The 12,990-nt window shown below is 50.8% G+C and overlaps 1 protein-coding gene across 5 annotated transcripts; it reads right to left on the reverse strand.

Annotated features, from left to right (window-relative positions):
• Positions 1-442: 442 nt before the first annotated feature.
• On the reverse strand, positions 443-12,061 carry LOC144279512 (membrane-spanning 4-domains subfamily A member 4D-like). 5 transcript variants are annotated; one of them, XM_077841050.1, is made up of 8 exons: positions 11,806-12,054; positions 8,498-8,634; positions 7,658-7,813; positions 5,931-6,050; positions 5,057-5,113; positions 1,457-1,591; positions 1,071-1,190; positions 443-870 (listed from the first exon to the last, which is right to left on the reverse strand). In XM_077841050.1, the coding sequence occupies exons 3-8, from the start codon at positions 7,802-7,804 to the stop codon at positions 754-756; spliced, it is 696 nt and encodes a 231-aa protein (XP_077697176.1). In that variant the 5' UTR covers positions 7,805-7,813; positions 8,498-8,634; positions 11,806-12,054; the 3' UTR covers positions 443-753. The 5 variants fall into 5 exon arrangements, with proteins under 5 accessions (XP_077697176.1, XP_077697178.1, XP_077697180.1 ...); XM_077841052.1 differs by having other exon boundaries at positions 7,658-7,816; XM_077841054.1 differs by lacking the exon at positions 1,071-1,190 and having other exon boundaries at positions 11,806-12,061.
• Between the last annotated feature and the right edge of the window lie 929 nt (positions 12,062-12,990).

The raw sequence follows: 12,990 nt of genomic DNA on the forward strand, positions 1-12,990 counted from the left end.
AGCAGGGGGGCTGGGAGCCAGGACTCCTTGATTCTACCGTAAGCTCTGGGAGGGGAGTGGGGTCTAGTGCTCAGTGTGGGAAGCTAGGAGCCAGGACTCCTGGGTTCTATCCTAGCTCTGGGAGGGGAGGGGTGTCTGGTAGGTTAGAGCAGCAGGGGCTGGGAGCCAGAGTTCTATCCCAGCTATGGTAATTTCTCTCTCTTTCTGTTGCATGTCCTGTCTCTCTCCAACAGCCCCCACCAAAGCTGCTCTCACAGTCACTCCTGCCGTCCTCCCTGTCCCCACCTCCTCAGGCTCCAGGCACCTCATCCTGGGTCCCAGCACACACTGGCCCTGTTAGTGGGGGGCAGCAGGGACAGTCCAGATAAACCCCCCAACAACCTGGGGCTGGGGCTTAGGATCAGGGGATCCCACTGAACAGAGGAGCGAAATGAGGGCTGGATGATTAGAGACAAAGGTTTTATTGCAGGCAGCCTGGACATGTTATAGAGTGGTGGGACCTGGGGCTGAGATCCCATGCACAGGGGTAGGATGGAAAGGGCATTGAGACCGGCAGATCGATTGTGTGATGCTGTAGGGACATGTCTCTCTCCATGGTCAGTGTGATCAGTGTATGGGGGTCAGCAGGCTCAGTGTCGGGAGCGAGATGCTACGACCGGTTCCCACTCTGCTGCTTTGGTCTCCAGCAAGGCACAGGTGGGCACGGTATGTAGGGAGCTGGTGATCCAGGCAGTGGCTGCCCTAGTTAACAGCTCATGCGGTGGCGAGGCCCTTGTAAGGGGGAGGAGTGCAGGCAACAGCATCCGTGTGGGTGTTGGTGGCAGTAGTTGGGTCACCTGGAGGCACCATGTTCTGGTAAATGACCACAGACTGGAGGAAAAGGTAAGGACAACCTATCAGGACAGGACTCAAGCGCACCTCTCAGCCCAGCAACACCCCAGTGATGTGCTCCCAGTATAGAACCCTGGAGTCCCAGCTCCCCCGCCTCCCCCCATACTTTAACCCGCTAGACCCCCCTCCCCTCCACCATCCCTGTCATTAATACAGGCCCCATGGTGACGCATCATTACCACTTGGCTGTAGCTGTCCCGGCAGATGGTTTTGCACCCAAAGGCCGCAGTGGAGATGGAGATGCAGAATTCCAGGAAGGTGAACAGGAACAGAACCATGATGCAGGCCATGGTTACCTTCTGCCAACGGGAAACTGTTGAATTCCCTACAGGACAAAGGCCCCATGTCCCATTCCCTCAACCTTACCCCGCAAGCCAGCCAGTCCCCACCCTGGGCTGGATCAGAGCCAGCGCCCCTTGGAGGGGAAAGGCCCCGTGCCCCATTCCCTGCCAGCTGGTTAAGGCAGTCCCTAGGGGTGGCCATGGGAGGCAGGTTGGTCCCCATGGGAGCAAGGGGATGGATGCACTGACAGCCCTGCCCTCGTGCAGTGATACCAGGTACTCACATAAGGGAAGCAATTCTCTGGGTACCAGTCACACCTGGACTGATACCTGGATTCCATCAAACTGATCAGGTACAGGATCATGGCACATCCGGCCAGCAGCGAGCTGATGATGTTCATTCCCAGGCTGCCTTTCACCTGGCCAGGAGATGGGGGTGGGGAGAGGAGTGCGCTGAGAGCCCAGCTGGACACACGCAGACAACATGACATGAAGCCAAGCCCCTCTCGGGGAAGACCCCCCCAACAGCAGCGGGGAGAGCCCTCACTTTGACATCCCATTCTTGTGATCATAATGTTCACTCCCATTGCTGTAGCAGGAACATTTAGGGGCTAAATTGCGACGCTGGGTTGAGGTACGGTTCAAATCATTCCAACCGCTTTGGAAAGAATGAGTGATTGTGAGTATAAGAGATAGATAGATAGATTAGATGTGGGAGGCACCTCAAGAGGTCATCGAGTCCAGCTCTCTGCACTCAGGCAGGACAAATAACCCTAGACCATCCCTGACAACAAATGCTTGTCCAACCTGTTCTTGTACACCTCCAATGACGGGGATTCCACAACCTCCCTGAGAAGCCTGTTCCAGACCTGACCTCCCCTTGGCTGTTATCAGGCCCCTCCTCCAACTTCCTTTCACCACTATACATGCCCGCTTTTTTCACCTTTCCTCAGACGTCTGCTTTTCTAAACCTTTTGTCATTTTTGTTGCTTTCCTCAGGCCTCTCTCCAATTTGTCCACATCTTTCCTAAAATGTGGTGCCCAGAATTGGACAAAATATGCCAGCTGAAGCCTCCCCAGTGCCAAGTAGCTTGGACAGTTACCTCCCATCCCTTACATACAACAGTCCTGTTAATACCCCAGGATGATATTAGCCTTTTTCTCAGCTGCATCACAGCCTTGACGCATATTCAGTTTGTGATCCACTATAACCCCAGCTTCTTTTCAGCAACCCCCTAGCCAGTTATTCCTCATTTTGTACCTGTGCATTTGATTTTTCCTTTCACTTTTTGAATTCAGACCAATTCTCCAATTTGTCAAGGCCTTTTTTAATTCTAATCCTGTCACCCCAAATGCTTGCAACCCCTCCCAGCTTGGTGTCATCTGCACGTTTCATAAGTGTACTTTCCACTCCATCGTCCACGTCATTAAAGAACATATTGAATAGTACTGGCCCCAGGAAGAACTACTGCGGGATCCCACTTGATACGCTCTCTCAGCTTCCCAGCAAACCATTTGTAACTACTCTTTTGACCAGCTGTGCACCCACCTTATAGGAATTTCATCAAGACTTCATTTCCCTCATTTGCTCATGAGCTTGTCTTGAGGGACTGTGTCAAAAGCCTTAGATTCAGCTGGTTCCTTAAGTACCCTGGGATGAATTTAATCAGGCTCTAATGACTTGAATACATCCAATTTATCTGAATATTTTTTTAACCTGTTCTTTCCCTATTTTGGCTTGTGTTCCTTCTCCCTGGTTGTCAGTATTAATTGTGTTGAGCATCTGGTCACCATTAACCTTTTTTAGGGAAAATTGAAGAAAAGTAGATATTAAACTAGGAATGCCAATCGATTTACAAAAATAATCACGAGATTAAAATAATAGTCGTGATTAATCGCAGTTTTAATTGCACTGTTAGACAATAACAGAATACCGATTTAAATTTATGATAAACATTTTGGGATTTTTTTCTACATCTTCAAATATATTGATTTCAATTACAACACAGAACACAAAGTGTACTGTGGTCACCTTATATTCTTATTTTTGAGTACAGATATTGCACTGTAAAAAAAAATAAACATGGCATTTTTCAATTCACCTCCTACAAGTACTGTAGTGCACTCTCTTTATCGGGAAAGTGCAATTTATAATTGTAGAATTTATTTTTTTCTTTTACATAACCGCACTCAGAACCAAAACAATGTAAAACTTTAGAGCCTAAAAGTCGACGCACGAAGGGGCATACGAATGTTTAGCCCATCTGGCACATAAATACCTTGCAACACTGCCTACAACAGTGCCATGTGAATGCCTGTTCTCACTTTCAGGTGACATTGTAAATAAGAAGCGGGCAGCATTATCTCCCGTAAATGTAAACAAACTTGTTTGTCTGAGCGATTGGCTGACAAGAAGAAGGACTGAGGGGATTTATAGGCTGTAAAGTTTTACACTGTTTTGTTCTGGAGTGCAGTTATGTAAAAAAAAAAATTCAACATTTGTAAGTTGCACTTTCAGGATAAAGAGATCGCAGTACAGTACTTGTAGGAAGTGAACTGAAAAATACTATTTCTTTTGTTTATCTTTTTTACAGTGCAATATCTGTAATCAAAAATAAGAATATAAGGTGAGCACTGCACACTTTGTATTCTGTGTTGTAATTGAAATCAGTATATTTGAAGATGTAGAAAAACATCCAAAAATATTTATAATAAATTTAAATTGATATTCTATTATTGTTCAACGGTGCTATTGAAACTGTAATTAATTGCAACTATTTTTAATCATGTTTGTTTGTTTTGCGTTAATTGCATGCATTAACTGCAATTGACAGCCCTATATTAAACACCTCAGCCTTCTTGATGTCATGAGTTATTAGCTCTCCTTCCCCACTAAGTAGTGGATCTACACTTGCTACCATCTTTCTCTTGCTCTTAATGTATTTATAGAACCTCTTCTTGTTGCTTTTTATGTTCCTTGCCAGGTGTAACTCATTTTGTTCCTTAATCTGTCTGATTTAGTCCCTTCAAGCTTCTGCTCTTGTAGATAGATAGTGTGACAGGATCAGGCCAGATGGCTACAGGACAGTGATAGAAGGTAGATGTATTAGCCCTGGATTAAGCAGATCCCTTTTTCCCTAAGTAAGATAATGGGCTGTTCCAGAACAATCAGGAAGTTGCTGGAACCAATTAAGGCAGCCAATTAAGAAGCTACCAGAATCAATTAGGATAGGCAGGCTAATCAGGACACCTGGTTTTTAAAAGGACCTCACTTCAGTTTGTGGCGTGTGTGCGAGGAGCTGGGAGCAAGAGGCGCGCAAAAAGGTGAGAGTGAGAAGGCATACTGCTGGAGGACTGAGGAGTACAAGCGTTATCAGACATCAGGAGGAAGATCCTGTGGTGAGGACAAAGAAGGTGTTGGGAGGAGGCCATGGTGAAGTAGCCCAGGGAGTTGTAGCTGTCACGCAACTCTTACAGGAGACACTATAGATGCTGCAATCCACAGGGCCCTGGGCTGGAACCTGGAGTAGAGGGCAGGCCCAGGTTCCTCCTATCCCCCCAACTCCCTGTTTGATATAAGAGGTGTTGATCTGGACTGTGGGTCCCACCAGAGGGGAAGGTCTCTGGCCTATCCCTCAACCCATTAGGTGGGCCAGCAGAGACTGCGGGGATTGTTCTCCTCCTTTTCCCCATGCTGGCCAGTGATGAGGTTAGCTGAGTGAACAACAGGTTTGTGCCACTAACAAAAGGAGCCAAAGTGCGGACTGCTGTGAACCTCTGAGGTGAGCAAACCTGCCAGAAAGAGCAGAACCCACCAACGCAAAGGAGGAACTTTCTCACAATAGATAGACAGATAGATAGGAAACTGAGGCATCAATTCGTACCAGTGGTATCTTGGGATTCTTTGCAGCCGCCACTGAGATGGACCCCGAGATGATGTACTGTGTGGGGGAGAGAGAAAGGGTTAGAAGCAGTGCTGTGCCTGTGTCTAGGGTTAGCGGAGCACAGCAGGGGTGGATAGGTGCTGTGGATGCTGGGAAATACTAGACTAGGGTGTGCTTGGGAGAGGTAGTCCAGCAGGAGACAGGATGAAGACTGGTGGTCACATGGGAGCCAACGTCTGTGCTGATCCACCCACAGCCTGACCCTGAGCGTCTCTATATTTCTCTCCTGAGCCTTGGCGAGCTGCCTGGTGGGATTAGAGCCCCACGTATCCTATTGTAGGGTCTTCTGCTAGCGCCACCTAGAGGTAATGTTGCCCGACACATCCTTATAAGATCCTACTTTCAGGTGCTGATAACTTTGCCAAGCATTAACTATTAGCGCTGAAATTTCCCTTTTGCAGTCTGCTGCAGGCTTGATTTTGGGGATAAATTTCAGTCCAAATCATTCAGCCATTGCTGAGGATGAGGCTAGGGGAAAATACGTTGTTTTGACCCTGGTAAGAATAATTCTTACAACTGTTTCATTGAGAAGCTGTAGGGCCTGCATGCTTTGGAGCAGGGCCTGGAAATGTGGCGGGGGAGGAGGTCACCCTGGGGCCAGGGATGTGCCTTTTGCTGTTCCATAAAAAGTCCACTCAAATTTGGCCAAATTATAAGCATCTGAAAAATTTCTGTTTGCACATGCTCCATAGAGATGTGTTAGAATTTGGCAGCTAGATTCTCCACAGGATCTGTCTGCACTGAGTATGCTCCAATCCTTCCCTGCTCCTACATGTGACCCGATGGCAGAAGGCGGGGTGGGGTGGAGACTTACCAGCAACCCACTCCATAGCGGGACGTGCACAGTCAATGCTAATATCCACAAATAGGAGTTGATCATAGCCATCACCATCCCGACAGCAACCTGCACGGCTCCAACTAGGATCTGGGTGATCTACCAGGAAGTGAAGCCAAGAATTTCATCACTGCACTCCGAGCTCACTGGGGGTCGCTTTCCCCTTGGTGCTCCTAACAGGTCCCTCTGTCTTGGGTATTTATCTGGTGCCTGCCTATCATCCAGAGCCATCCCTTGGGTACGGCGAATCAGAGCCACTGCTCCGGCCCCCACACTTTGGGGGCCCCCGTGTGGGCGGAGAGGTGAGGCGGGGGTGGGCAGGTGAGCGAGAGGGGTGAGGAGGCAAATAGGGAGGTGAGCGGCAAGTGGGCGGGGGGGGGGGTGAGGAGGACCCCCACCACCAGAACCTCTCCCTTCCCCTACCACCTCCTGCCCGCCAGTGGGCCCTGCCAGTCAGCGCCTACTGCCTGCCATGGATCAGAAGTTTTTTGCAGCATCAGGAGGTGCTGGGAGGGAGGGGAGAGGAGCAAGGGCACAGCATGCTCGTGGGAGGGGGAAGAACTGGGCAGGGTAGGAGCAGAGGCGGGGTGGGGCCTTAGGGGAAGGGGTGGAGTGGGGGTGGGGCCTGGGCGGGGTCTGATAAGAAACTTGGCACGTATATCCTGGGCCCACACCCCTCTAGGGACGGCCCTGCCATCACCATAGCCTCTGATAGTCTTAGTCTAATGCACTGATCCTCCCCACCCCCACACCCTGGGAGGCACAAATGTGTTGTTATCGCTATTGTAGAGGTAGAGAAACTGAGGCACAGAGGAAGAATAAGGGAGTTGCCCAAGGGGCACACTAGGAGTTTATGGTAGGGAAGGAGTAAGTAGGCCCATTGATCAGATCTGACACAGCAGGGAGAGTTGGGAAGGGTACTGGGCTGGCTGGGGCCATGGGTCTGATCCAGGGTGGCAGGGAGGGGATGTGATACCAGGCTAGATGGGCTCGTGGGTCGGATCCAGGGTGGCAGGGACGGGATGTGATACCAGGCCTAAGGGCCCATGCGTCTGATCTGGGTCATCAGGGAGGGGACAGGTTTCCAGGCTAGATGGTCCCAAGGGTCTGATCCAGGCCATCAGGGAGACAAATCTAATGTTTCTATGGTTTATCACCACAAAAATTTGGGAATTATAATCCCAACAGAAGCCACAGTCCCTGTGAACCACCCCATGGCTCCCACCAGGGAAGTCAGCCATGCTGAAATACAGACAGGCTGGATGCAGATTGGCCTGGGGGGTTCTGGGCTTGAAAAGCAACGGTCAGGGGGACACGCCAGCACTGCCTGCCGTACCAGCACCCCATGGTCTGGCAGGTACAGGAGGAATAGGTGCCCACTGTCAGGGGATTATGCTGGCCCCAGCCGGCTGCATTCTCTGCAAGAACGATGCTGGTGTGTCTGGGGTAACCAGGCCAGGCTCCTCCCTGGCACGAGGCCCACGTTCGGGCAAACATGGGGGCAGCAAGAGGACGGGGCTGGGTCACGTAAACACCCACCCAGTTTATCCTAAGAGCTGGAGGGAGTCGTCTTCTGGAATTCCACCCCCTAGCATCCTTTGGCCAATGGGACACCACCTTCAAACCACGACATCATCAGAACAAGCTCTCATTGGCTGATTGTCCCAGGTGGGTGGGGAAGCCGCCCCAGTGCACAGGATACTCACCCCCAGGGCCAGTGGCTCCCCCTTGTAGAACTTCTCCAGGGGCTGCGGTTTGGCTGAGATGGCAGCGTTGGCCGTGTGGGGCTGGGTGGTGAAGCTGTTGATGATGGTGATGGGGCTGGCTGAGCTGGCTGTCATGGTGGTGGCCATAGCAGAACCCTGCTGAGATAACAGCTGGGCTTTCTTTGTGCTGGCAGGACATTGGGGAGGTAAAAGACACCCCCCTCCCAGGATAACAAACAACCCCCGCACCCAGCTCATCTGGGTCACCCCTTGCCCTATCTGGGGGAGATACAGATCAGGGTTTTCCTTGTGGTGCCCAATCACCCCCATGTTAATATCACCCTCATTCACCCCTTTAATATTGCCATCAGTTTCGCCCGCAGCAGGGGGCGCTACTGAACCAAACATGGCTCCCAGTCTGTGCCCCATGGAACGTGGCCCTTCCCAGTGGCAGTGGAGCAATGGGATAGTTGTTCCTTTGGCTGACACCGATATCCCATTTCTAAAACCAATTTCCCACCTCTCACCCAGTATCCCACTACTAACACCAAGATCCCACTGCTAACACCAGTTTCTCACCATTCATACCAGTATCCCACCACTGACACCAGTATTAACACCAGTATCCCACCTTTCACACCACTGACGCCAGTGTCCCACATGTCAGATCTGTTTCACAGCTCTCACCCCAGTATCCCACAGCTAACCCCAGTATCCCACCTCTCACAGCAATATCTCACATCGAATACCAATATCCCACAGCTAACACCAATATCCCATGCCTGATGCCACTTTCCCACCTCTCACGCCACTTTCCCACCTCTCACACCAATATCTCACCTTGATTACCAGTATCCCACCACTCACACCAGTTTCCCACCGCGCACACCAACATCACAGCAGAATTTCAGAGCTGTACAAACCAGCTTCTCAGTGAACGAGAATTCAGTGAGGCGCAGTCTGGGAAGAGTCTCAGTCTAATCAAAAAGAAAAGGAGTACTTGTGGCACCTTAGAGACTAACCAATTTATTTGAGCATGAGCTTTCGTGAGCTACAGCTCACTTCATCAGATGCATACCGTGGAAACTGCAGCAGACTTTATATATACACAGAGAATATGAAACAATACCTCCTCCCACCCCACTGTCCTGCTGGTAATAGCTTATCTAAAGTAATCATCAAGTTAGGCCATTTCCAGCACAAATCCAGGTTTTCTCACCCTCCACCCCCCCACACAAATTCACTCTCCTGCTGGTGCAGAAAATGGCCTAACTTGATTATCATGCACATTGTGTAAAGAGTTGTCACTTTGGATGGGCTATCACCAGCAGGAGAGTGAATTTGTGTGGGGGGGTGGAGGGTGAGAAAACCTGGATTTGTGCTGGAAATGGCCTAACCTGATGATTACTTTAGATAAGCTATTACCAGCAGGACAGTGGGGTGGGAGGAGGTATTGTTTCATATTCTCTGTGTATATATAAAGTCTGCTGCATTTTCCACGGTATGCATCTGATGAAGTGAGCTGTAGCTCACGAAAGCTCATGCTCAAATAAATTGGTTAGTCTCTAAGGTGCCACAAGGACTCCTTTTCTTTTTGCGAATACAGACTAACACGGCTGTTACTCTGAAACCAGTCTAATCAAAGTGTGGGAAAAATTCAAGGTCTTCTTTTTCTGCCAGGAGGGAATGGGGTGATGATCCATTCATAACACTCCACCTCCACCCAGGTCATGTTATCATCACCCTAGCTCTAGCCCTCCACATCGGCATCGCTTCAGTGAACAGCAGGGGATGCTGTGGACTCCGGTGTGTCTCCCAACTTCCGCCATGGCCCAGGTTGGGTTCCACTGGAAACCTCCATGGTAGTGAAGAACCCGCCGGTTTGGGTACAGAGAGGGTGTGAGAGGCAGGGCTGAGGTTGGTTCTGGCTGAGCATGGAGTTTTGTGCCATTTTTCTTGCTTGGTAAAGAGCAGAGCCCCGGCTGAGGGATCCCATGAACTGAGCAGAAATGAGCTAAAACAGAGCAACCTGACTAGCAGCCCCACCTGGAGCTGGAGTGGGCAGGAGGTAGACCCCCCCCCCAGTAGGCCATGCTGCAGGAGGCTCAGTAGGGGGCCCCAGCAGAGATGGCTATGACAGGAAGGGGAGATGGTCTGGAAAGGGGAGAGGACCTGGGAGTCAGGAGAGATGCACAGGCCAGGGCTGATACAGGTTGGGGGGGAGGGTGTCCCCCAAAACACTGTGGTTATATCCAGAGCCCCAGTAAGGAGCCCAGATTCTGAGCCATTGAGCTTCCACAATGGACTAAGAGCGTGTGTGTGTGTGACTGTTTGTATGTGCATGTGACTCTCTATGTGTCTGACTGTCTGGTGGGACTGTCCTTGTGTGCATCAATTTATTTGAGCATAAGCTTTTGTGAGCTACAGCTCACTTCATCGGATGCATAAAAGTGGAAAATGCAGTGAGGATGTTTTTATACACACAGATCATGAAAAAATGGGTGTTTATCACTTCAAAAGGTTTTCTCTCCCCCCACCCCACTCTCCTGCTGGTAATAGCTTATCTAAAGTGAGCACTCTCCTTACAATGTGTATGATAATCAAGGTGGGCCATTTCCAGCACAAATCCAGGTTTTCTCTCCCCCCACCCCACTCTCCTGCTGGTAATAGCTTATCCTTACATTGTAAGGAGAGTGCTCACTTTAGATAAGCTATTACCAGCAGGAGAGTGGGGTGGGGGGAGAGAGAACCTTTTGAAGTGATAAACACCCATTTTTTCATGATCTGTGTGTATAAAAACATCCTCACTGCATTTTCCACTTTTATGCATCCGATGAAGTGAGCTGTAGCTCACGAAAGCTTATGCTCAAATAAATGTGTTAGTCTCTAAGGTGCCACAAGTACTCCTTTTCTTTTTGCGAATACAGACTAACACGGCTGCTACTCTGAAACTTGTGTGCATGTGACTCTGTGGGGGGGACGACTGTCTGTGTGTGCATGTGACTCTGTGTGTCTGACTGTCCGTGGGGGGGGGACTGTCCGTGTGTGCATGGGACTCTGTGTGTCTGACTGTCTGTGGGGGGGGGGGGGGACTGTCCGTGTTTCTGTGTGTGCATGTGCCTCTCTGTGTGTCTGATTGTCTGTGCTTGGGACTGTCAGTTTGTCTGTGTGTGCATGTGACCCTCTGCGTGTCTTACTGTGTGGGACTGTCCATGTGTCCCTGTTGCATCTCTATGGTTGCCAGCTTGATGTGTCTGTAAGTGTGCTTCAGTGGGTGGGTGTGAGAGAGAGTGTGTGTGTGTCTGTCTCTGAGTGTGTGTGTGTGAACATGTGTGTATATGTGAGTGTGGCAGGAGCGTGACTGTGTGTTTGTGTCCATTGTTGTTGTGAGTCTCTTGAGTGTGTGTGTGTGTGTGTGTGTGTGTGTTATGAGCTGGGTGAAACCTCTCTATAACTTGGGTTAAAACCCTAGTCAGGTTGACAGGTGTGAACTCACCCTCCCATTATCATAGCTGTAAACATAATCCCCAGTAAAGACAAAAGGTGCGTGTGACACACACCCACGCAGACAGACAGAGTTTTGGGGCTGGGTATTGTTTTGGGCAGGGCTGTGTGTGAGAACACCCAGACACTGAGCTCATACACAAGCAGTGTGTCTACACTACAGCCGCATGGCTACAGCACTCTCGTGCAGACCCTCGTCGGTGGTGGGGTTTCCAGCGCTGTACTGAATCCATCCCTATGAGATGTGGTAGCTAGGTCGACAGGAGAATCCTAACGCGTCCACACCAGGGTGATTTGGGTGCAGAGACACGGGGCTTTGTACTCTGCTTGCTAATAAACAAAACTGTGTCAAAGCCGATCCCTGGCTAGCCTCGATTTCTGCCTCCAGCTGGGACATCCCCCGAACCCCCTACTTTGACTAGCTTCTGAGGTCAGAAGGGGCCACGTGTGTGCCTGTTTATGGGGTATTTGAGTGTGTGTGTGTATCAGAGTGTGTGCTGTAAGTCCCTCCTGCCCCTGAACTCCCAGCTCCATCTGACCCTGCCACTAACTGACAGCCCCCATCCCAGCAACCCGCCACGCTCCCCAGAGAGACCCAGCCATGGCAAATCCCCTTCCCCAATCCCATCCTGCCTCCGGCTTACCCTCCATCCGGCTCTGCAGCTGGCTCTCACTCTGGCAGGAAAGAGCTGAGCTTAGACCCCATGCCGTAAACAAGGGGCCCTTTTTGGGAAGCTCCAGAACCAAACGCCATCCTGATTGGCGCCAAAGTACGCGTAAGGCAGGCCAGGGGCTGGACAGTGTCCCAGTTACCCTGCGCCCCTTTGCCTGGTGCACAAATGGCTCCTGTCAGCAGGCTGCAGGCAATACGCTGCTCACCAGCAGGACTTCTGGAGACTAACCATTTCCTCCCCCTGCCCAAAGTAAGGGTAAGCAGGGGAGGGCTGGAGACACCGAGCTGCGGTTGTGCTTCTAGGCAGAGCTGACGGGAGGTTTTCCAGAGGGATGTTTTGCTGTTGGAAAATGCAGATTTCTCAGCCCCTAAACTTCCCGTGGGGACACACTGGCTGTAAAGCAAAAAGGTGACAAAGCAGGGCCCTGATGACAGTCCTTAAATAGGCCCAGGGCTGTTCTAAGGAGGCTGGGGGTCAGCTGTTCTCCTTGCTGGCGGTTAATCCACAGCAGGTGAGACTGAGGGTGGATATTAGGACCAATTTGCTAACTCTAAGGGGAGCTGAGTACTGGAACAGGTTAGCAAGGGAATCTGCCCCATGGCAGAGCCTCTGTGTGCCCCTCCCCCATATACCAGATCCCCCCATTCTTTCCCCATGCCAGAGGCTCTATATGTCCCTGTGGTGACGCAGGACTGTTCTAAATGTTTCCTCTGACTATTGTGGGGGTGCCTCAGTTTCCCCTATGCAGTTCTGAAGTATCTAGGGGGTGGGAAAAGGGTGTATGATCGTTGCAGAGCCCTAGAGGGCGGGTGTGTGCAGGGCTCTGGACACAGAGAACAGCCAACACCCTGTTTCCTGGCACCTGATGGCATGGGCCCTTCCCCCCTGCAAGGTGAGAGCTAAGGGCTGGAGAGAGTTTCAGTTTGGGGCTGGCTGGGGACATGGAGTGAAGTGCAGACGTGGTTGTCTGGCTCACTGCCCCCCTTCCAATGGACCCTGCCTCCCCCCACAATGGACCCAGCAGGAATGGGTCCTGTTCTCTGCACCTACAAGCTCTGTTTTAGACCATGTTCCTGTCGTCTAGTAAATTTCTGTTTTACTGGCTGGCTGAGAGTCACGTCTGACTGCGAAGTTGGGGTGCAGGACCCTCTGGCT

Source organism: Eretmochelys imbricata, chromosome 24 (assembly GCF_965152235.1).
Source record: "Eretmochelys imbricata isolate rEreImb1 chromosome 24, rEreImb1.hap1, whole genome shotgun sequence".
Classification (NCBI taxonomy): domain Eukaryota; kingdom Metazoa; phylum Chordata; order Testudines; family Cheloniidae; genus Eretmochelys; species Eretmochelys imbricata.

Excerpts from the sequence above, each read along its gene's own strand:
- LOC144279512 (XM_077841053.1), bottom strand. The coding sequence starts at position 7,804 with ATGGCCACCACCATGACAGCCAGCTCAGCCAGCCCCATCACCATCATC. Across the intron at positions 5,114-5,930 it reads CGCTATGGAGTGGGTTGCTG|TACATCATCTCGGGGTCCAT; the intron begins GTAAGTCTCCAC and ends TCCCCCACACAG. Across the intron at positions 1,191-1,456 it reads CAGAGAATTGCTTCCCTTAT|AAGGTAACCATGGCCTGCAT; the intron begins GTGAGTACCTGG and ends TCCCGTTGGCAG.